The following is a 23,971-nucleotide window of genomic DNA, read 5'->3' on the forward strand; positions in this document are numbered from 1 at the left end:
TCAAATCGAGGACCAATAGACTGAGAAACAGTTTCTTTCCGAGAGCCATCTCTATTCTGAACTCTCTCACACACACACACGAGACCACTCTTACCTTGCAGAACAGCATCGTGATGTGTTTTTATATACCCTTCAGTATTATTTTCCATTGCACTCTCTTATTTATCTAATTTATATTGTCTGTATTATTGTTGTATTGCACTGGAGAGGGGAGCTCTCTAATCTCGTTGCACTCCTGAGTACAATGACAATAAAGGGATTTCTAATTCTAGATATGGCTTTTTCAGTGGTATAAAAAATATCACATAAACAGTCAATCTGGTTTATTTGGCACAATCAAAAACAGGAAAACCGTCTACATTTTTACAACAAATCCCTCTTCTCATAAGCAATAATAGAAATGCAGCAAATCGCATAGATCCCTCTCTCCTCCAGCATGATTAATAATTCATTTTTGACATAACTGGGAGTCCACATCCAGCACCGATAGGGTGATTTGGTTTATTTAAAAAAAAACGGATATAGATCTACCTGCATGTTTTAACTTTGTCTGCAAGTGATGCAGTCATATTTGATAGGCTACAAAACGGAGATCCGAAGCTACGGCTGGTTAGGATAAGACGCTAAAAAGGAAAGGAAAGCAACTCCCAAAAAAAAAAAAAAGTTGTGGGTGGGGGGGGGGGGGGGTGAAATGAAAGAGACTTTTAGGGGCATCAAAACACACAATTTAAAAAATGACACACCCTGTACAAAACAATCTGTATCAATAGGCACTTTTTCTTAAATAAGGTCTTTTTTTTTTGTAATAGTTTATTCCACAATTTGTTGGTTCTTTCCCACCCAAAAATGGCACAGCGGCGCGGCCTTTCCGACGACGCATCAATCCATCCGACGTCCACTTGGGACCCTTCTTGAGGAGCGAGAGGGTAGGGGCCCAGACGAGAGGGAAGGGCTTTCGTGGAGCGTCTCTCTTAAGAAGACTTCTCCTTCCGGGATCTTGGCGAGTCAGTGGCGTGAGCGTTGATGCCATTGACACCATTAGCTAAACACACACACAAAAAAAGGCACTGTTAGAATAAAACTACAAAGAGGGGAAGTAAACCCATTTATTCTGTAAAACAGAATTAAAAAAATATGCATAATCGCAATGTGCTTCACCTTTATCTTTCTTTGCTTTGCTCTTGGAGGGCCCCGGTTTCTTCTTGTGGGTCTGCACTGAGGCGTGCTCCCTCCAGCGGCGCAGCTGAAAGTTGATAAATTTCCACATCATGAACGCCTGCGTCAGACACACGCCGGCCAGCACGGTGATCCTGGGGAGAAAAAGAGGCAAAAAAAAAACAAACAAAAAAAAAAATCACATCTAAAGAAGACACAGACAGACAAAAAGGCAGCTTGATGCCGATCGACGTTCCGCTCACCTCACAAAAAGAATGTTAAAGTTTCCCGTGGCCAAATCGAAGCCTTGGTTGTCTGCGTTGGCGAGGCCGAAGCCCAGCGTGAGGACGGAGAGGGACAGCGTGAGGAGACGCCCGAGGACGAAGAGGACGGCCCACACGCGGAAGCTGAAAACAACAGGAGGACGCTTGAAAACAATCCGACAGTCGTCATTTTATGACATCCATCCAAGTTTCGGTTACCCAGTTTCTTACCCCAGTTGTCTGTTCTCGTTACTGAAATAGGCAAGGCGGGAAACGTGGAAGAGGAGCTCCACAAAGTAGTGCAGCACCAGCAAGACCAGACCGAGACGGTTCAGACTGGAAAACAAAGAAAACTAACGTGAGGAAATGTCTACGAGAACAACTAAACTTTTTTTAGGGATCATCCGAGACACTTGAAAGGGTGCCAGGTGTGCGCTGACTCTCATTTAAAGAAAGCTTGAATGTGAACGCAGTTTTCAGAGAGTGTGCATACTTATGCAACCACATTCCCGTGCGTCTGCTGTCAATGCAAATAAGAATAAAAATAATGTACTCTGGTTGTCTTACTTGAGGATGTAGGCACCGCCGATGTGGACAAGGTACAGGAAAATGTATACCAGCTGGCGTGGAATGTCCTCCTAGAAGTGGTAAACACCCGGCCCCGAAAAAAAAGAAAATGCATGTTTACGACAGAATTTTTCAAGAAAAACTCGTCAGTCACGTTACGTGAATAAAGTCAGAATATAGATCTAAAAAAAAAAAAAAAAAAAAAGTTGAGGGAGAAATAAGTCATATGAAAAAAAGTCAATCTATTGCAATGACTCAATATGATAAAAACTAAAAAAATAAATGAATAAAACAAAAAAATCAACTTTCGTGAAATAAGTAATGCAACACAACTAAAGTCCTAAAGCTGCAAAATAATTATGAAAAATTCAAGCTCTGTGGGGGGAAAAAAAAAAATCAAAATTTTATGATAAAATAAAAAAGTCACATTATGACCAGAAAAGTCAAAAAATGTTACAAGGCTTAATAATGTTGAAAAAAATGCTGCAATAATGAAATTGAGTTTTGATTGACACTGTCTGAGCAGTATATTGTGGTGGGTTATAATCCTAATTATTTGCTATTAATACATATGCTATCTTCCTCATTGTCGTCGTGTGCCATTACCTTTTTTGTCTTCTGGAAGTAGAGTTCAGGGAGCGCATGAAGCCAGTAGGCAATCTGGCAGATGTAATAAAACTTAATCTGCAACCTGATACGCCGATATTAACATTAGTTAGTACAATAGCATGATTTTTTTTTTTTTTATGTTTTAGTGAGGCTTCTACTTACGGCATCAGCATGTGGGGGTAACCTTCCCAAAGCGAACTGGGATTGGACAGGAAATTTTCCTGTGACACAAAAATGAAGGCCAGTCAAATACACAAAGTGAAGGGACCCAAAAGTAAAACGGCAATATTTACGTTTCATTTTTTTGGATAGAAATAAACACGACTTGTTGGAAGAAAACCATTTTCTTGACAAAATAAGAAACGACGAAGAAAGGCGAACGCTAAAAATGGACGGAGAGAAAGCAATACTTACGGAGAGGAGGATGCTCGCGCCCCAGCCGAAGGAGAACAAGTAGAAAGCGCTGAGCTGGCCCGACTCGTTGAACTTGCTGTGTTTGGTTTTGGAGAAGTGCTTCTTCCGAATGATTTTCTGTGCGGCGACACGAGCAATTAGACGACAACGCGGCACGAATTGCTGCGGGTTCAGGCGTTGCACTTACGTCAAGCACGTACTCCTGGATGATGGCGTGCATGATGATGGCCACCAGCATGTAGAAAAAGATGGTTGCCAGGTCTTTGATGCCGTGGTGGAAGTGGTTGATGGCCGTTTCTTCTGGGCCTTTTCCACCCCCAGGGGGAAAAAAAACAACACACACGCGAATTATTTGTCAAGTTGTCCCGGGATGCGACACTTGCCCAAAAGGACAACGAGGCTAAGTGACGCATCACAAACTGTTTGCCGAGAGGATCTTGTCATCAATCACAGCACCTAAGATACATTCTATCCTCATAGTCCTCCTCCTCCTCTTCATCATCATCATCATCATCATCTGCTCACTACCTCTGATATCATTTGTAGGCCTTCTTCAAGTTCTTCCCCTCCTTATCTTTTGGAAAAACCAGCATCACTTCAGAAGTATCACACTTTCTGCCTGTGTATTTAAATGCATCTCATTAGAAAAAAAAGGCTAAAGCTTATGAGGTGGATTACTTTCAAGAAAACAAATCGTAATATTACATAGAATATAAAATTGATGGTCAAGCGGGTAATTTTCAAAATGCATTTTTGATCTAGGGCATGAGACCAATTAATCAACTGGACGATTTAAATCACCCGACATGAGCTCTGGCGGTGTTAATGGTATAATTTGCCGATTGACCAATGATGTCACTGAGCTGCAAAATAAGACCTTAAAACAAGCGAACTCCTGTGTCTCTGTCTGTGTTTTAAATGCAATTTATTGAAGTAGCAGCTGTAAATAAGTTACAGTCCTGTCTGATAAGACTCGATTGGAACTCTGATGCTGCCTAAATCTTATCTGCAGGAAAAAAAACTTGGAACAGAAGTCTGCTGACCTTGAAATAGTCTACAACAGTCAACAAATACAGGCATGAAATAGAATTGAAATATGTCATTACTTTAATTCACTTTTCAGCTTACCACTTGATGAGATTGTGACGTTGTACTGGACTGTGATGAACAACACTGCAAACTTGGATGTGACCTGTGAATTTGGATAGAAATAAAAGAAGAATTTGACCTACAAATGCTCATTATACATTAAAAACGTGTCTCATATCTTGATTTTTTTCTTCCGTCATTTGAGGAAGTGCTGTTAATTGAACATGTTGCATTCAAGTCCCGCGGGAATCCGTAATGTTTTTCAACGAGAATACGTGCAGCCATAGCCGTGTAATTGACGATTGAGGGATTTTTTAAAATTCCATTATTGAGGTTCATTCAATGATTCAAGTACATTTTAAGGCCATACAGTGCAGTTGGGGTTCGTTCGAAGCTGACTTTTTTCCGTCGACGATGCATTCACTGTACGTGAACCGCGCCGGACAATACAAAACTAAGATTTAAAAAAAAAAAGTTCTAATAAATTTCAGCGTGAATGTATGGGATTTAAAGCGAAGCCGTTTAACTACTTTACGGTTAGAGTTATTATTCGGCTCACGAGTGGAGGGAAAGAAAAAAAAGTTGAGGTTCGTTGTTTGAATGATGGCAGCCGTCCTGCAGAATGCCACGTAACACATTCAACCAAATACGTAAACTCCCCAGAGCCGCGCTTCACCTGATCAATAATCATAGAAGACCGATTAAATGCAAGTAAAGTGTTTCATTAAAAATAAAAAAAAAACATGTTGCGTTCAGGTAACTTAAATGCATAATGACAAAAGTGCGCCGGTTGAGTCTAAATAGTCACTAAGTGAAAGTACCGTTATCATTAAAAAATGGGGATTAATCTCAAATATACTTTTGTTGAGTTTTAATTGCTAAAAAGTGAATGGAGTGCGTAAAATGGACAAACTTTGTCTCACAAGAGGAAGTAACACCGCCAAGAAATGCGAGCAAAGGAGCCGTGGCACGGTCGCTAGCTGGCGGGGAAAAGCGAGCCGAGCCGAGTTGAGTCTCCGCCGGCCGGCTGCGGGAGCGCCACCGCGAGTCTCCGTGCACTTCTTCGCACCGTCTAATCAAACATGTGTGTCCCTGATTTACCTCAAACATGAGCCCGAGGAGGAACACCATAGCAACGCAGGACACAATATCGGCATGGTTCTGGATAACGAATTCGTGGCTCATCACCGGCGGGCTCTTGTTGCTCTTTTTCCGGATAGCCATCTCCACACGAGTCGGTGTTGCTCCTTCGACAGCGGATTCTCGCAATCTCAAATTAGAGCTTTTTTCGACGTGCAGTCGCTCGACTTTTGCTCTCCTGATTCCGAGAAGCGTAAAAGGCCAGACAGCGATTAAATGGCGTGTCACTCTTGTACTCGAGTGGGAGGGTCCACGCCAGGGAGAGTTTAGGGCGCCGCGCTTGACTCTGGACCGGAACTGGCTGCGTTGCTAGATCGCCACCTACAGCGTCGGAGAAGAACTTCGGTTTAGAAATGAGAATGAAATGTGGATTCATTTGATATTTGCTTAGTTGTCGATTAAACGATTAATTTTGACACCTGGAGTACAGTTTATAAATGTACATTATATATTGTATGCAATGGCTCCTAAAATAAAGGATTTTTATTTTTGTATTGATTCATTTTTATTGGATCTATTTGTGCATTACTACTATATTACTTATAGTAATTGTCCTTTGTCAGCAATCAGATGTTTTCGGCTAAAGCCGCTCCCATAAACACTGCAGTAGGCACCATGGGAACAGGTAAACACTGCTCCGCCATTTCGGCAGAGGCCAATCAAACACCCACGCCTGTCAAATGAATTCATTCGCTTTATCCGACACTCCTTTTTTGACACAGGAGTGAAAAGGACAAATATCTGTCAAGGGATAAAGTTGTCCAAAAAAGAAATACTCAAGGTATCGAAACCTGAAAAAAAACCGACTCAGAATCTGTTGCCGTCGAGATTAATGGTCCCTGCGTGAGGATGTTAAATCCTCGATAAAAGTACAGACGCCTGAAAAATCTGCTTCAGTACAGAAGTCCGCAATTTGAACTTTGCTTCTTCCTACCACGAGTGATGACATTGAGTCCAAGTCAATCAGTCCTGGAGACGCACGTGAGCACGAGGGTATTACGTAACAACGTTGTCACGCTGGCTTGTAAGGAGGAGCTCGTCACAAATTCCAAGGAAGCGGACGGGAGAGATTCTTTCGCTTTTGATGAATGGATGGCAAAGCATCGGAACTGCTCTGCACAAAATTGTCAGCTCTGATGCCTCTTCCGGACTAACTCAGACATGCTCCAACCGGACATTTGCTTCACCAAACTGCGATGGCTTCTAACAGTTGTCGGGCTTCTCTTTTACGTGGTGGACATCTGGACCGACGTGGGACTTTCCATAAACTACCTCCTGGATGGACATTACATCTGCTCCGCATTGACTTTCGCCTTCGTCCTGACGGGGCTGCTGGTGACTCAGATATTCAGTCACGTCTGGTACGAGGATGACCTTGAAGATGCTTTGATGAACCCCCGAGGACAAGCCGCCGTCTTGGGAATGTCCAAGTGCAAACTTGTGTTCTTCCACCTGTGCGGCGCGGGCATTTTCACTCGGTAAGGGGCCACACCGGTGACGAAACTCCCTGATGGGAAAAAACGAACGTGAACACAGGGAGTGTCGGTATGTACGTATCGTCCGGTATTCTGCATCGTATACAAACCGGTTGAACCACATTGAGATATTTTTCTCACCATGAGAACATACTTGCAATTCTATTCCGAAAGAGACCTTCTGGATCCAAATCTAAGCCTTTAGAGAATGAACTTTACTGTATTAGGCCCCCCCCCCCTCCGTACATCCTCGCCCCATTCCAGGAATCTATCAGTTCCGTTATTGTATCTCAAAGTTGTTATCTTGTTATAAATAAAGATAGCATTCAAATATGTAAAACTAATCGGGGATGCTCTCCAAAGTATCCAGATCCTTCAGATACTTATCAGCTTCAAAATATGGAATTTGACTCAAGTCAAGTATACTGTATTTTCCGGACTATAAGCCGCAGCAACTCCTAAAAAAAAATTTTTTTTTATATATATATATATATATATATATATATATATATATATATATATATATATATATATATATATATATATATATATATATATATATATATATATATATATATATATATATATATATAAACAGAACAGACCTAAGAGGAAAAAAAATCAATTTATTTAGCGTATTTTCTGAACTATAGAGTGCCCCTAGTAGTGAAAGAAAAATCCACAGAAAAGCCGCACTGTTGTATTAGCCGCATGGTTCAAAATCGAGGAAAAAAGTAGCGGCTTATAGTCCGGAAAATACGATAATTACAGAGTAACAACACGCCAGATACTGAAAGATGAATATAATTTTAATCACAAATCTGCTTCTATTTGTTCCGCATATCTCCCCCTTGTTTTTTTTTTTTTTAGGTATTATCACCTCCTCAAAAGTGGCTTCAAAGTGGTCTGGCACCTGTCTGATTCTCTGAACGAGGACGAGAAGAAGGAAGCGCACCACCGTCTGTTTTGCCAAGCCAGCGACCTGAGCATGCTCAAAGTCTTCGAGGCGTTCTTGGAGAGCGCCCCGCAGCTCCTCGTGCAGATCTACATCGCGCAGGACCAAGGCCACGCCTCAGTCATGCAGCGTACGTTTCAGAGATGCTCACGCTCAAGCTTGTCGTGTCTGGTGGAGGGCCTGATGTTGTCGCCGTCAAGACCTTGAGACCTCAAGACTGGTCTCATGTCTGTTTTGGGTTGGAATTTGTTTTTTGATCTAGATTTTTTTCCCGTTTGTCAGTTTCGATGAAGTTAGTCTGAAATTTAAATTCCTCCAAGTCTTGAGCTGAACTTGCTCCCAATGTGGTCTCGCATTGCCTCGGTTTTGGTCTTGACGCCACAAAATCTTGCTCTCCGGGTATCTCGACTCGACTACAACATTAAGATCACCACTCTGATCTAATGCCCGCTGCCTTTCAGATTTGTCCATGGTCTCGTCTTGTTTCAACATCGTCTGGGCCCTGGTGGACTACCGCCGCTGTCTACGCCGCTCACTCGCCCACATCCAGGAGATGCCGTCCGGCTCGCCCACCGTCATTTACCTCCTCTACAAACTTTGCACTATTAGCAGCCACATCCTCAGCTTCAGCCTCCTTCTGCTACTCACCCCCTACTGCGTGATCGCCTTGATGGTTATTTTGTGGCTACTGGGCACCATGTGGTCACACCTGCTCGGCACCAACTTCTGCTCCACCAGAATCCACGAGTTGGTCTACCGCGCTGTGGTGGGGTTCATCCTGACATTCACCTTTTTTAACGTCAAAGGGCAGGACACCAGAATAGCGATGACCGTGTATTATTTCCTCTATTCGCTTCTTAACATGACGTCACCGTTACTTTTGGCGTTATTGAAGCCGGAGGTGCAGACAGCAACGTTCTTCCTCGTGATCAGCGGGTACATTTTTGTCAGCTCCGTGCTGGGGCTGGTCTTCCTGGTGATTTATTACCTCCGCCTGCACCCGAGGGAGACGAGGCGGGAAGCAGACGAAGTGGACGGAAGTGGAAAGCACGCAGAAGCAACAGGCAGGCTAAGCAACTTCCTGCAGCCTTGACGGGACATTTAGTCGAAAGGGATGCTATTCCACAAACGTGGCTGACACACTGCGGAACACAACACTCCATTGAATCCATCATTCGATGAAAAGAACGCTATGAAACGCTGAAAACATTTCATAAAGATGACTGATATGCCTATGATAAAAAAAAAACTCCACATACACGGCTGACACGCTTGTCCATCATGTACAACAAAAACGGCCTGTGTACGTATGACGTAATACAAGAATGGCTTGACGCTTATATTTGTTACTATGATACAGTGACAAGCCGCAAACATATAATTTATATACATACATGTAAATATCTAAAATATATAGGGAAATGTGTATATACTCTACAGTAATATATATTATTTGTAAATTCCAAATGTATTGCCTTGTAGCGAAGCATTACGTTTGTATTTATCTGCTCTACTCGTTTATCTTCCAACCACGCTGGAAGCTGTTTCAACACAGAGACTGATATTAGAATCCGATCGTAAAAGGGAGTTAAGTGCAATAAAATATGACAAGATTATGACTGAGTGTTACTCAACTCTTTTACGTAATGCGCACGTCGTTTCCAAGTGTCATAATATAAGGTTTTGTTGAGAGTGCAGTTGGAGCCGTCGAGAGATGTAATGCGCGAATTGAACACTAGATGGCAGTAACGACATTGTTATTTTCTTCGAAGCTTTTTGATTGCCAACACAATCACACAATACAACATAAAACACATTTTTTACATTTTGACTTTATTCTATACATATTTATTAAATTAATTGGCCGATTAATCAGTCATAGTAATTTCATTCGGCCAAATAATCAGCATCAGTTTGTGCAGTTTCGGAACGAGGCCTTTGAGATTACTTTTTGTCACCTCTCATGATCGACAAGTCCGCCCTATCTCGTTTTGGTAGTTAAAACTGTTTATTTTTTTTTTTCAAACACCGTAATTCCAAGACAGTGATTAAAGAGGTATCACGAAGAGTTGCTCATATAAGGAGAAAAAGAGGATGACGTCATAATTTTAAATGATAGATCACCCCCTCCCTTTCAGTCCTTTTGTCCAGAATTAATGTAGCCGCGGAAACTTGCCAAAAGTGCTTTTATCGGGGGTGTGTTGGGGGGGTTCTTCTTGGAACAATTTTGCCTGAGTGACTCACCTGAATAGTTAGTGCCAGTGACATGGAACCACTGGAGTGAAGCATGACCCCGAAAAGGCGAGTCGGGGAAAGTAGTAATGCGTAATTTCTGGCAAGGTAATAGCCGCTAATCTCCGGCTCTCATCTCGCCCAAATGCGCCTCCAAAGGAGGTGATCTTAAGGGGGGTTGAAATGAGATCGACATTAAAATCCATGTACATATGAGACAGACAGAGAGAGAGAGAGAGAGAGATTTTTTAAACAATCAATCCCTGCAGCAAACAACTTTTGCTCCTTGTTAGTTTTTTTTTGTCTGAAGCTGCAGCATCTTTATTTTTTTTTCACATCCTGTAGCAGCCAATCAATTTCAGGGGCTCTGGCGGCGTGTGTGGTGCTTCCCACAATTTGTCCGGGTACAATAAACGCGCCGTGGCGGGCCGTTTTTCATTAAGGCTTCAAAGTCCATCGAAGGCATGATTAATGAAGCCCTGTAATGTTGCATGTCTTTAATTACCGTAATGCACTACCGCTGCAGCAGCACCTTCGATGCATTAGCGACCTTGCGCTCAGCTCTGAGAGTTCCCAGAATTTTTTTTTCTCGTGTTGTTTCTTTGCAACGGAACTGTTAAGGTTTCTTTAATCACGCTGCATTGCGCACTGACAAATGAGTCGGGGCAGTGACAGATTGGAGAGTGGGTTGAGGGTAATTACATGCACTGGGCTCGTGTGTGCGTGCGTGTGCGTGTGATCAGAGCGTGGTATTCGGTTCACATGGTTCTGTAAATAAAGGAAATTATTCCAAGAGCGTCGTAACAATGTCGGAATTCTACTTCAGGATCCATCATGCAGAGGAACTCCGAAACAATACAACACAAACGAGTTCAATGCATAGGACTCTATGGGGCTGTTTGATTATGACGAAAAAAAAAAAGTATGAAAAAAAACATATATACAATACAACCACATTAGCCTTGGCTTGGAAAATTCCATGTAGCTCAATGCTAACACACAAAGCAAAATGCCATAGACAGACTAACAAAGAGTATCTATATGGTGCTGCTAGAATGCAAAATGTTTAATTCTTTACATTGTTTAATATTATTCTTAAAAATGTTTTTACAATAATGTATAGTGGTATGAAGGATTATTTTCTGTGTTAAAAACAGATCAGAATTCAGTATGGGCAAATCCTCAAATCAAGTGACTAAAAAAAAGTCACCCTGAACTGTGTCGTGGTCGCCCGCGACTTCCCGTGAGCCGGGCGGTTAATCGGGCGAGCCTTCCAGATTAGCGGAAAAACGCAAGGAGACAAACTGCAGACAAAGCAAAACGAATGGCTTCCACCGACCGGGCTGCTCGGGGAAGCGGGACATGACGCCACGACCAAAACACGCCGGGCTTCTCCTGGTTAATCAAGACAAGCTTTCCGCCCCCCCTGTGTGTGTTTGATTGTAGCCCACCACTACATTTTCCGCATGTGTGAAGCAATCGCTCATACGCTATGGTATTTTTTCACGTTCCACCCAGTCGGCGAGGGGGCTCGATGCATATTCCCCCACAGCGTAAACAAACTGCAACCGTGGATATCCGGAGTGCGCCCGAAACAAACATGGCTTCTGTTTTCTGTCCGTATAAATATGCATTTGTGTGAGTGGAAGAGTGAGAGCGAGTATGCGTGTGGTCTGCGTGCAGATGTTCGCTGATGTTAGCTAGTTGACTTTATTTTAGTTCGATTTGACAGCGGCGAATGCGAAAGTAGCAAATAGAGTGCCGTCCCGATTCTTTTGCATAATACTGCATTTTTGCAAAATGTACTTTCCTCATTCAATTCCCAGCTGGCATTTTTCCCAATCAAAGCTCCGGGATTAATTTCATCCAGGAAAATGCAATAACAGAAGTGTGTGTGTGTGTGTTTGTTGGGCAGGCTACTCTCGCAGCTTATCACAGCAGGCCCGCAGCTCTCCGAGTGCAGCCCGAGATGCCACGGCCGATTAGAGCTCGGGCTCGGCGTCTTTGATGGTCGCCACGGTGAAATTTGTTCTACATTAAGCCGGTGCTAATGTGATTACAGACATTGATCCATTAAATCTACTGTAAAAATGCCGGGTTTGAACTCAATACCGGCGGAGAAACACGAGAGGTACTGTGAAGGATTTAAAAGAGGCTTTGATGTCATATTTAACCCATCTGCACAGAACATGGGGGAGGGGGCTGGGGGGGTGGGGGTGTGTGGTGTGTGTGGGGGGGGGGGGCGTGTTGGCCATAAAACGCATTTTGGAGTCAGAGAGACGGACCCCGGGGTGAGAAATGGGTGTTTTACTTTGGCCATGACGAAGGGGGTGTCGCGTTGACCCCCTCGAGGCGTCTTATCGGGGCAATAAAGTGACCCAGACGTTCACCTCGAGTCATTTTCGCTCCGGGCCACAAATGTTTCTTACGTGGACCGACCGAGCAAAGCTTTCGGTCCATCGCAAGGCAAAAGAAACAAGCGTTGGTTTTTATCGCGCGAGAGGTTGATTAGCGTCATTATGCTTGTTTTGGTGGCGGGTCAGTTAGTCAGCAAGTTACTTTGCTGCTCAGATGGACGATTTGTTAATCAGCAAGTTGGTCGGTCATTAAGTCAGTCACGAAGATGGTCAGTCGCTTTAGTGATGATTCAATTGGGTCGCTCGGGGCCTCGATGACATCGGCATCTCATCCATTTGAGGAAATAGCGCACGTCCTTGCGCTAGCCCCTCATTAACATGCGTGCTGTGGCGAATAATCATGTGATGTCCCCGGCGGTGCTGCAGGCCTCAAAACCTTCCCAAGGAAACCGCAACATCGGAGACGGCGGCCAAGTCAAACAAGGCCAGGACGGTCAAACGCATCAACGTCAGATGCCGTTTATTTTGTTTCGGGGAGACGGACGCGGCGGGCTGTAATTTGGGACAAAGACATCCGTCGCCGGAGGACAAATGCTGCGGGAAGTTGATGAGGTTTTGGCCGTGCGGGAGGTGAGGCTGAGGGGAGAGTGGACATGTTGTTTTATGTATGACAACTAACAGACTCGCGTGGCAAAAACATGAAGGAGCTGCCTCGTTCGTGAGATGTCGACTCAGAACTCACAGTCCGCGGGTCCTCGCAAAACCTACGAGGGCTCCTCCGAGGTCATGTCGCCACACGAGGGACTTTCCTTGTAACAAACAAGCGTGAAGTATATGTCGTACAGAAAAAGTTGATTGCAGGGCCATTTGTGGCTTTTGTTTTGGATGAGAGGTACTGAAAATAAGAGATGGATGTTTTGGTGGAATATATAAATACTGTTTGTATGCAGCCCAGAAGTGGTTTCATTTGGAATTGAACCCAAATTGGAATTATAGATATGGCCGGTAGAGGGCGCTCTAAAAGCACATATGAGGAATCCTACTCAAATACACATTCAATCCATTTTTTTAACTTCATATATTCAAGAGTTTTAAAAAAGAAATTTTGAGAAAATGTTAATAATCGTTTGGGTTTTTTTTTTGGGGGGGGGCATTTTTTTATTTACTTTTTAGTTACATATTGTTTTGTGTTTTTTTATTTGAATATTTTCATTGTTTTGGGCTGGGTCATTTTTTCAGACTTTTTGGTAATTTGTCAGATTATTATTATTTTCTTAATCCTCAAATTTTGTGTCGACTTTCATTCTGATATGTTTTAGAAAGTCTCCCTTCATTTTTAGAATTTCCATGGAAACATTTGGAATTGGGTGGAATTTATTAGCTCTTTAAAAATGTTCTTCTTTTAAAAAAAAAGGTACTTTACACACACATTAAATAGTATGTGAAATGATGTAGAAGCACACATACATACAAAATGATAAATACATATATATTAGTAACATTTTCTATGTGTTGTACACGTTTATTTTTTTTATATGTAATTTTTCAGATAATTTGATGAATTACTGTAAATATATAGTTGTGAGTTTGAGGTCTCACACAAACGTTGGACTTCCTCTGCATCAAACAACCGTGACGCTCTGCTGAGGATGTTTGGCCTGCGTGTACAGTGAAATGTTGATTATAATGTTGATGGTTTTGTCATGGTGGAATGCATAGATGATTTATTTATTTATTTTTAGCTGCAAAAGAGGTACATCTGGAGTTCCTATGGGTCAATAGATGGCACTGTAAATGCATGGATGAGGTGATGCAGCAACGTGATCTGAGGCCACACAGGCCAGTGAGACACCTGATAGCGCCTCATTACCCATCAGCACTCGGCACTCATTAGACAAGAGGCCCCCGAAGCTTTTGTTGCAGCCACCGATCCTTTATTTTTGTGCATGTATTTTTTATTGTTTTCCCCCAGAGCGATGTTTAAAAAAAATGTAAAAGCATAAAATAAAATCAAGATAAGCAACATTTTTTTAATTAAAGCTTGATCAGGAATCCATTTAATTATTCACATTTGTATTTTTCTGAAAAATCTTATTGTATTTTATTATGAATGATAGATTTTGTGTCATGACAATTTTCAATTAGTTTTCTGATCTGGAAAAATGTTACTTTTGGCATTCAAGGAATGATGATTTGGTTCAGTAATAATTGATAACCAATGGATTGACTTGAACAGCAGCAGCACAGCGAGTGATCAATGTGCTGGGCCTTCGCTTTTGGGCGAGCCAGTCACATGACAGCAGATTCCGTGAGAGTGCAGGCGGCGAGCCATTTCTCGACACTAAAAGGACGATTGGGTTTCAACACGGCGGAGAGGTTCCGTTTCACGTTGACAATGAAATGCGCGTTATTGATAAAAAGTGGCGTGAAAAAGAATCTGAGGAAACGATGATGAAAACGATGGGATGCATAAAGAGACATGTTATGATGACTAAAAAGCTGATCACCAAGCACTTTCAGTCTCCACCTGATGAAGCACGTCGGCCTGCAGGACGGGATCGCCGAGCGCTTGTGTCAATATTGTCCGAGGCAGTGCACAACACAGAATTTCTTTCCTGCTATTTTTAGTTGAGTTGGAAGATTTCTTTTTGATCTTTATCATTTAAAACGGACTTCTTTCTAAATATTAGTTTTTAATATTTCGATTTTTTTGGAGACTTTTGTGGACTGTCAGTCTGAATAACCAACGGACTGACCAACCGTGTAACTTATTGACTGACTTACTGACTAGTTAACTAAGTGTCTGACTACTGGACCAATAAACCGATTGACTAACTAACTAACTAACGAACTAACAAACTCACTAAATCAGATTTAAAAATGAATTTGTAACTGACCAATGAGCTCACAGACTAATTAAGTGACTGATTAAATGATAGAGCACTTGACTGAGTGATTGGGTGAGTGACTAATTAACTAACTAACTGACTGACTGACTACCTTACCAAGTGTCCAAATGAATAGACTACCCAACTGACTAACAGACCAACTGACTAACCAGCTGACTCATTAACTAAGTGATTCGCAGAGTAATTAACCAGCCGACAGACTAAGTGAAGTATTGAACAACTAGTTTACCGAGTAAGCCACAGACCAACCGATCAACCGACCAATGAATCAACTAACTGAAAAAAGTGAACTGACCTTACTGACTGGCTACTTTGGCTAACTGCTTTATCCAACAGGAGGTGACGGCCTAGTGCTTCTATTTAATCATGTCCACAGGACAGACAGTGCATAACACACACACACACACGCACACACACGGACTGCAGTCAGTCCAGAACGTCTCGGCCTCGCCTGTGTTTGGATAAGCTCGATTTTCACAACTGGAAAGTCATCAGCACGACCGAGTAGGCTGTGGCTTACATATCAACATATCATATATGAGCAGGTATTAAAAATCAGTCCGTTACTTTCTCACACACACACACACACACACACACACACACGCACGCACACTTTTGGAAGAGATGATTAAAGATGGTCGACAAGACGGACAAGGAATTAAATTTAGCGTGTGCAAGGCGCCAGTCAGGACATACTGGACTGATAAACGCGGCGGTGATGATAGCAATGATTAATGGTGGCAATATTTCAGAAGCAAGTGCGTGCACAAAGATGCGAACGGGCAGATTCGCTCACCTTGAGAGGGAAAGCGTCTCAATTCATAAAACATTTTTTTATGGCTGTTTTAAATATTTTTTTAAGCTTTTTGCTTTTGATGCGGTTTATTTAGTCATTTTGTATTTTTTTTCACCACTATCTATATTCATACGGATTTTATAAAAAAAAATCATTCCATTTATTTTCATTAGGATTTGAAAGCTTTTTCTTAAAAAAAAACAATTTTTATATCAATGCATTTTTTCCACAATCCAGATTTCTTGTGTTTTTTTTTTTAAATCAGATTTTCAATTTTTTTCTTAGAATGTAGGGATATTCCAGTTTGAGTCAGGTTTGTTTTCTTTTTCATTTTTCACCCCCATGCAATTTTTTTGTTACCACCTTAAAAAAAAATCTGAATGATAAAAAAATAATAATGACACCTTGAGCAGACTTCTGGGGCCTATAAGGCCGCCGCTGCGCGGTTGGAAGCCGCCTGAGTTGAATCGTGGAGGCGGGGGAGATTATGAGGAGGCGTGTGTGTGTGTGTGTGTGTGTGTGTGTGAGGGTGGGGGTGACAAGATAAAGATATCAGCAGCGGACAAGGGCAAAAGAACATATTGATGGAGAAACCCCCCCGGCCCCCCCGGTCCCGCGGACACCAGATAGGCGCTATTTAAAAAGGTTCGCTTACTCATGGATTTGCGGCAAAAGGGCCATCTGAACCCTCGTTTACAGACCAAGACACAACGCTCCGTCTCAGAGTTTCACCATTAGAGTTAACCATTAGTGATTCTCTGGTACAACCCCCCCCCCCCCGTCTCCCCACTTGAACCGGTCACGCTGAGATCAAGTCCACCCATTGGCCGCGCAGAGCCAAGTGACAGTGAGTTTTGGGCAACAGCTGAAAGATGCTGGCAGTGGAAGCGGGAGTGGGTTTGGGGAAATGAGGGCTTGGGGGGGCGGATTTGAGTCTGGCTTTGACTTGTACTTAAATCGCACAGGATTGGAAACACTAGAAGCAAAAAATGTTGGACTTGTCCACTCCAAAGAATCTCATTTTAATCCATTTATCTGAGGAAAGTAAAAAGAATTGTATGGTAGAAATCATTACTCACAGTAAACGTTTCATTTCAACATGTATGGCACAATAAAGTGAATTTCTTCAATCATAAGCGGTTCAGAAATAGGATGAATGGTGTGTAATTTTGCGGCAAAATATTTTGGTACAGCAATAGAAATAATACAAAATGACAGGAATTTGGAGGAATTTTGTAGACTTTTTTTTTTATTCCAATAAATAATGTTGGACGAGCCAAGGCAACTTCTTTGAAATTTTCATGTGATTCAAAGAAAACATTTTTTGCCAAATTTTGGATTATTGTTTTTTTTCTAAGAAAGTAAAATGCCAATTTCTAATAATAAAAAAATCCTCATAATAACAAAAAGATATTAATACAATTATTAATAATGAAATCATTTTTGTCGAACTTTCTCATTCAATGGACATGGTGCTGCTAACTGTGGTTTGCACACATTGGCCACCTGGGGGCAGTAGAAGACAGTAAAACTGATATAAAGCACAGTACTGGTCACTCAGCTCCTTTCTTGACTTCTCAGTACGGCCGTAATATTAATTCTTCGCAGAGGATAAAGAAGACCAACCTGTGAGCATGAGTACCTGTCTTCAGCGTTATTTGCATTCAGCTATTGGTTGCTTAATGTGAAGCACCACCGCAGAAGATGCTTATTGTTAGCCAGTGTGGCGATCAACTAAGAGTGGCAATAATCAGGTTTTTAGGGGGAAGAATTATATCTGCTAACTGCTGCTTGTTGTGAAAAAGGTATTTCATCTGGGCTTTGCAAGTCAGATTTAACAGAAGGAGACGCAACAAGCAACAAGCAGAAATCCCAACCGACCCCGCTTGTGCCCCTTGGCCCGTCGTACCCGTCGCTAAGCTTCTCCACGCCTGCCCCCCTCCTGTCACATACCCCCTGCCTTGTCACACCCTAGCACTGATGGATTGTCAGGGTCACTAGTTCAGCTGTGGAGTTCAAGCCTGCGGGCTCCAAGGACATAACTCCATCCCTTTTACTCCCCCCACCAACACACAGCAGTCTGCCGCCCTCCCCCCCACTCTCCACCAAAGCCGGGCACTCAGCTGAGAAAACTCATAATTCTCCCCTGAGTGTCTCCCTCCGCCTCCGACACCCACCGGTAACACTTTCATTCCTAGCAGGGCCCTCAAATAGACCCCGTCTTCCTGGGGCCACATAAATCACCGAGAGGGGTCGAGGAGTCGGGGCGCAAAATCAGGAGGCAGGAGTCGCCTCGTGGCGGACGATCAGTCAGAGCAGTCAACATGCCCGACAGTTATCTCTTCAAAATGGCGTCTCTTGAGACCATGGCAAGTTTAAATCAGGGGTGCCTGGACTGAGGGACCCCACTTTGGGTTTTGCCAATTTTTCGCTTTGACTTGAGAGCAAAAATCTAAGACACAAGCCTTGTGAAATCTCCAATGTATAAACACCCTGTTCAAATAATCCATCGGCATGTTTGAACAGCATTTTTAACAAATCATCACATCTTACAATATCCATCAATAATCATGCTCAAGTAATTGCTGCTCTCTGTAGGCGTAAAAAATGGGGCTGATCTTGAAATCAATCATAACAATGTGCTGCCATCTTGTGGCCAACTGTGTAATTACACCCCATATGAACAGCAAACTTCATTTATAAATTGACAAACATAATCTGTGAACCGTACTGCACATCGGAATTTTTCTGCCTCTTTTAAATTCTCCAAATTCAAATTAGTCAGTGTAGAGGCTTCTGGACATTTGGATACGCCAATCACTCGGCTCGGGACCACATGGCGAGCTACAAAAGGGGATGTGGATCTGGAGATTCTCGGCTTGTGGAGCTGAATCGACATTGACACGCTCTCTGCTCTCATGCTAATAGCGCCGAACTGACGAGGCGGGAGGAGGGCGGCAGACTTTGGGTGGTGCTGGGAGTCCAGTAGTTTTGAAACGTGGCAATTATCAGCATTAGCCCGCTCCCCCTCACCGACCCGTATCGTTAAAAGTTAGCGGAAATGGCAGCAATCAGGGCCGATTTCCCAGCGAGATGCGGGACGGGCTGGACACAGCACACACGCGCACGCACACACACATCCAGGAGATATAGACGCTCAGGAATCCTGACAGATGGAAGCGAAGCGGGCCGGGTCGGGACGTAGCCAGAATTGCTTTGGGATTGACTCACAATTAGGATATCAAACGAGATCACGGCAGCTCACTGACAGCTGCTGCAATTGTTTGCACCTGACCATCCCCCCGTTACCCCCCCACCCCTCCTCCTCCCGCAATGGTGCGCTACACGTCTGCAATGGATTAGGCCCACTGGCGCTGGTGGCCACATTTTCACCTTGGCGCAAGTGATTTAGTCCAGACTCATCTGCCAAGCGCAACACAACCTGTCTGTCGCATATTCTTAATTTGTTCTGTGACCGCAGTTGCAACTCAAATTATCTTTATTGTTGAAATGAATGGAAATTCAGCTACCTCCACCCCAAAAAAAATGGAAATGTTTTTGCCAGTCTGTTCCCCTTAAAACATCGAAACAAAGGCATTAAAAGTCATTAAAAGTTTTAAATGCAAATTCAAAACAAAGATGTCATTATAATAATATTTGAACAACAAATGTAGATAATCCATCGCTCCTCACAGGCATATATTCTTTATCCGCTGCAAAAAATGACATATTTCTGCATCGTACTGAGCGTCTGTCTTCTTTGTAAAAAAAAAAAACAAAAATCAAGACGAGGAAGTGAAGGGTGCACGGCGGCCTCCCTCTCTCCCCTGTGCCCGCTGCCAACCTCCCCTGGAGCCAGGCCAGTCCCGTTGGACCCTCCCCGGATGGTTTGTACGCTTCCACGCTGTAACCGGAGCCGGCCCTTTGACACAGTACAGGTATGTTCCCCTGTGGCCCAGATTACCGGGGACTGTGTAAACAGCCGGGCTAATCTGAGGAAGTATCCTGTCCGCGAGTTTGCCAAGCCTGCAAGCTGACATGACGGCTATTTCATTGGGGGGGGAGCTTCATATAAAGCAAAGGTGGAGATGGAGCACGTCCACTTTACCATACAAGCCGTGCATCCCATTTCAAAGCAGAGCGCGTAGAATTATATAAGCATCACCGTATCCGTATATCAGCCAATCAGCACGGCCTGTCCGTTTTCATACATTGAATGATATTATTCAAATGCCGAAGTCATTCTTAAATTAATCCAGGTTCATTTACGCCTCACCCCCCCCTCCACGTCCCACCCAGCATGAATGGGCCCACTGTTGACCGGGGCCACCCACTCTTATGGGAATCTGCAGCGAATTAGAAAATCTATCAGTGCGGCAGAGCACGGATACGCGGCGGCGCTCCACCTGTAAGAAAAGCGCTCTTTTGTCCGAGATCTGCCGCTTGCTTACCTGAGGAGAGTTAACCCCGAGGTCAATGACATCCCCGCCGTGTTTCATGACTGGCTGAGCCTTGGCGGGAGCTCTGTGGAGGGCCATTGTTATCCAGGGGGAGCGCCACTTCCTCTTGGCTCGCCCCTATCGCATACCTCTGGGAAACGGACCTGTGAACGGCAACGGAGGCGGAATACTGGTTTGATGGGAACTATTCATTTCAATGTCAAAACGTCGGGATGGGATTTTTGGGGGACTTTACTAAGTTTTAACCTCACCACAGTTTCACAATTTTTGTCCACCCCTGCTCCCATCCCAAGACGCCAAGAATTCTCTTTATTTTTACCCTTGTGTCGTTGAATGCGCATTACATAGGCATGTGCATACATAGACCCCAAGTGGTGCTCAAGCACCTGCACCTAAAAAGAAGCATTTTTTTGCTGCATTTCCCCCCTATCCGCTACGTTCATATATTTAGAATCTAAAATTTCTCTCTCTGTTATCAATTTCACACAAATAATATCTTGGTCTAATTTTTTTGTAGCCCACAAAACCTCCCATTTGAACAGGGGTGTGTAGACTTTTTATATTCACTATAACTCACCTTCTTGACTGTTAATTGCATTAATAAATATATTTTTTTCTTCATAGCTGTTTTAGTTATCTCAATATATATTTTTTTATAGTAGTCGACTAGTCGACTAGTTGGTTGAACGACTAACAACTATTTAATATAGCGAACCCTGGGGAAATCCCCGAACAGCATCTCCAGGGAATTTCTACAGCCGACAGAGTTGCCGCACTCCACCTCCACCATGCACAGCTTAAAAAGAGCCAAATTGACCAAAATCACCACATCAAAGATGCTCCACATTGCGAAAAGTCGGCGCAGCCTCTCAACAGTATACCGCATATAAAACAAACGTCAAAACAAAGTGGAGTTTTTGCACTTAGGCATGGTATTTAAAAGTAAGCATCCCAGATTGTGCTATCATTTACCCGTGCGCGTATCTACGGCTCGGCCACATGGTATAAATTATTGTAAAACTGCCGGCAAACATCTAAACAACATGCCAAGTCAATTAACGACGCATGCAGCACCACTACTGCGAGTCACAAAGGAGAACAAAATTTTGCATTGACGCCGGCCAGGAATACTTTAAGGATGAGCAGTTGCGGGATTTGCGTTTCATGTCTAATGTTATCTCCCGTGCCATAAACAAATCGAGCAATCAGCCAGCCAGCGCTGATTTGATTAATTCGGTCTTGACGCACCGCCGTACACAAAGTGACACATCAATACAGGACACGGACTGCGCGGAAATTTGAATAGGATTTGAGCAGCATGGAAATGTGGGGAGAGCGTGACGAGTGAGCTGCAGGTGTGTCATGTGGGACGGTGGCACACGTTGACCGACGTGTTGCGGGTTGGTTAAAATCTCACTTGGTTCGTATTCCATTGTGCAGGTTCACTAAGTCTGAATTTCCTTTTTTAAGATGGAAATGGAACTAACAATATTACTGAAATCAATTCAGTTTGCAATTTCAAATGGGGGACGGAAGAAAAAAAAAGTGCATTTAGAATATTTTTCTAAATTGTCAGACTTGCTTCTAGTAATAGCAGCCCGCCGGCGTCTTTGTCAGCGATACGGCTGATGACGGGCCCGGCTGACGCTCGGGTGTCACCTGGGCTTTGTCTCTCGGACGCCGCCTTGGGCTGATTCCCACATCCACCCTTTTTTTTTTCTATAGTGAGAGCTGACCAAGCATCCCCAAGCTGCTGGCTATTTTTACCCTTCTTCACACCTTCCTCCTAGTCTGTGTGAAAAGTACAACATGACAGCCGCGATGAATGGCAGCAATAATTCACAAGAAAAGTAGAAGAAGTGCTTGTTGCCTGCAGGCGACTTGCACAATACACTGAAGGCCTTTTTGTTACTCTGCGGCATTGATGGGGTAGCATAGTGTGTAGTGCGTAGTCTTACTGGGAAGGAACCCAAACCCCTTTCACGCTGCCTGCAAAAGCTGGTATTTTCCCCTTTTTTTTCATTACACAAAACAGCAGTAGGGGCAGTTAAGTCAGCTTTAATGAATAACGCGTTGGTGGTAAAAAAAAATAAAAATAAAAAAAAACCTTTGTAAAGTCCCATGAAAGAATTCCGTTTGATAATGATAAAAAAATATATATATTCATCGTAGGAGGATCAAATATAATGTAACATTTCACTATTAAAATTTTAAATGAAGATAAAGGTAGTTACTGATAAATGCGGATGCGTTCACTGCGCTTTGGTTTTTGCTCGCCGCGGCAAGTGTTTGCTGCGCCACTATTTTGCTTTCCTTCTTTTTTCAAATCACTTTTCAGCAATGAAAAAAAAAAAGAAAAAGACAAAAAAACATGCAGTCAAGCCACAATATTCTCCCGGGCAGATAATCAATGCCACGGATTGCCGCAGATTAGACCCGGGCTGCTTGTTTTCCTCTCTCCGACATTCTGACCGCTCAGTGAAGCGTACATGCGGATTTGTTCATTGTTATTAAGCGTCCCTGCATCCTTTCCTCTTCCCGCAGGTCTTAACCGTGATGACAATGCTTTCCATGGCACGCTCATTATTTACAATTACAGTAAACAAAGCAGCACTTTCATGTAAACACAAACTACACACACAGTGAATACCCTCTAATAGTGCATATCAACGGCTATTAGGAGCAAAAAGAACACCTAACAAGTACCATGTGAGCGTTTCTGGCTTGGGGAAGCTCCACTTTAAAAACTATTATAGCTCATACCACCATCATTAAAGGATTAGAATGTTTTTTAGCACTTGTACAGACTGTAAGGTCCAATTATAAAATCTGGTGGAGACACACTAGCCTACTTAGCTTAGCGTTAGTCACGTAACGTTAGCATTTTGAGTTAACCGGCTAGCAAAAGCACAGCAGTGTTATATTTTATTTTTATCTATGTGTGCGTGAGTGTGTGTGTTGTTTACCTTGGTACAGACCAGTGCTTCTCAATTATTTCCTGTCACGCCCCCCTTAGCAAGAAGAAAACAATTCAGCCCCCCCCACTACCACCCACTCTCCGCCGCAACTATAAATAGCATTTTCGGAGCAAAACAAACCTACATCGTGGGGTTAATACGAGCTGCGCACAATGGGCAATGAGAGCACCACTGCCAACAACTGGAGTGGAAGTGAAATTACACTTCATTGTCCCACGGCGGACAAAAAGCATGTTCTCCAGGGTCACACGCGCCCCCCACAAGAGGTGTACCTTGACTTTTGTGGCAATTAACCGAATACGCGGATGGTCATGTATTTTTAGCCATTGCCGCGGCATTGCATAAGTAATTTAACTTTAAAGCCACATGTTAATTTGTGGTTTAGAAAACTGACCAACAAAATAATCCCCCTCAGCCACACATATTCAAGAACAACTGTTGAAATGACTTCCTTTGCTTAGACAAAACCGTGTCAATTCATTCAACAGTTATCCGCCAGGAAAGTGTCCGATTCTGCGTTCCATTCTGCGCTGTGATTGGCCGGCACACCGCATTAGCAGCCCAAGTTTCAT

The 23,971-nt window shown here is 43.2% G+C and overlaps 2 protein-coding genes and 1 long non-coding RNA gene across 4 annotated transcripts; 1 reads left to right on the top strand and 2 right to left on the bottom strand.

Moving 5' to 3' along the window:
* Positions 1-308: 308 nt before the first annotated feature.
* tram1 (translocation associated membrane protein 1) lies at positions 309-5,518 on the bottom strand. Of its 2 annotated transcripts, none has more exons than XM_088283172.1 (11): positions 5,199-5,518; positions 4,136-4,200; positions 3,196-3,325; positions 3,009-3,125; positions 2,757-2,815; positions 2,592-2,676; positions 1,986-2,056; positions 1,650-1,754; positions 1,419-1,562; positions 1,159-1,310; positions 309-1,042 (listed from the first exon to the last, which is right to left on the bottom strand). In XM_088283172.1, the coding sequence occupies exons 1-11, from the start codon at positions 5,319-5,321 to the stop codon at positions 972-974; spliced, it is 1,122 nt and encodes a 373-aa protein (XP_088139298.1). In that variant the 5' UTR covers positions 5,322-5,518; the 3' UTR covers positions 309-971. The 2 variants fall into 2 exon arrangements, with proteins under 2 accessions (XP_088139298.1, XP_088139301.1); XM_088283175.1 differs by having other exon boundaries at positions 3,196-3,314; positions 4,137-4,200; positions 5,199-5,515.
* A 417-nt stretch (positions 5,519-5,935) lies between these two features.
* LOC148318507 (uncharacterized) lies at positions 5,936-23,449 on the bottom strand. Its single transcript, XR_015839923.1, has 3 exons — positions 23,388-23,449; positions 20,413-20,564; positions 5,936-6,744 (listed from the first exon to the last, which is right to left on the bottom strand). It is a non-coding gene; the product is annotated as an uncharacterized LOC148318507 (long non-coding RNA).
* Positions 6,066-9,270, top strand: xkr9 (XK related 9). The gene is made up of 3 exons (XM_088283171.1): positions 6,066-6,715; positions 7,583-7,797; positions 8,129-9,270. Exons 1-3 carry the CDS (start codon positions 6,399-6,401, stop codon positions 8,758-8,760), a joined length of 1,164 nt encoding a protein of 387 aa, XP_088139297.1. The 5' UTR covers positions 6,066-6,398; the 3' UTR covers positions 8,761-9,270.
* Positions 23,450-23,971: the final 522 nt, after the last annotated feature.

Source organism: Idiotropiscis lumnitzeri, chromosome 19 (genome assembly GCF_059441095.1).
Source record: "Idiotropiscis lumnitzeri isolate Australia: NSW breed Sydney's pygmy pipehorse chromosome 19, RoL_Ilum_1.0, whole genome shotgun sequence".
Taxonomy (NCBI): Eukaryota; Metazoa; Chordata; class Actinopteri; order Syngnathiformes; family Syngnathidae; genus Idiotropiscis; species Idiotropiscis lumnitzeri.

Coding starts and splice junctions, on each gene's coding strand:
- tram1 (XM_088283172.1), bottom strand. CDS start 5,321: ATGGCTATCCGGAAAAAGAGCAACAAGAGCCCGCCGGTGATGAGCCAC. Junction 2,816..3,008: donor GCGCGAGCATCCTCCTCTCC/GTAAGTATTGCT, acceptor TTTGTGTCACAG/GAAAATTTCCTGTCCAATCC. Junction 1,311..1,418: donor TTTAACATTCTTTTTGTGAG/GTGAGCGGAACG, acceptor TTTTCTCCCCAG/GATCACCGTGCTGGCCGGCG.
- xkr9 (XM_088283171.1), top strand. CDS start 6,399: ATGCTCCAACCGGACATTTGCTTCACCAAACTGCGATGGCTTCTAACA. Junction 6,716..7,582: donor GGCGCGGGCATTTTCACTCG/GTAAGGGGCCAC, acceptor TTTTTTTTTTAG/GTATTATCACCTCCTCAAAA. Junction 7,798..8,128: donor CCACGCCTCAGTCATGCAGC/GTACGTTTCAGA, acceptor GCTGCCTTTCAG/ATTTGTCCATGGTCTCGTCT.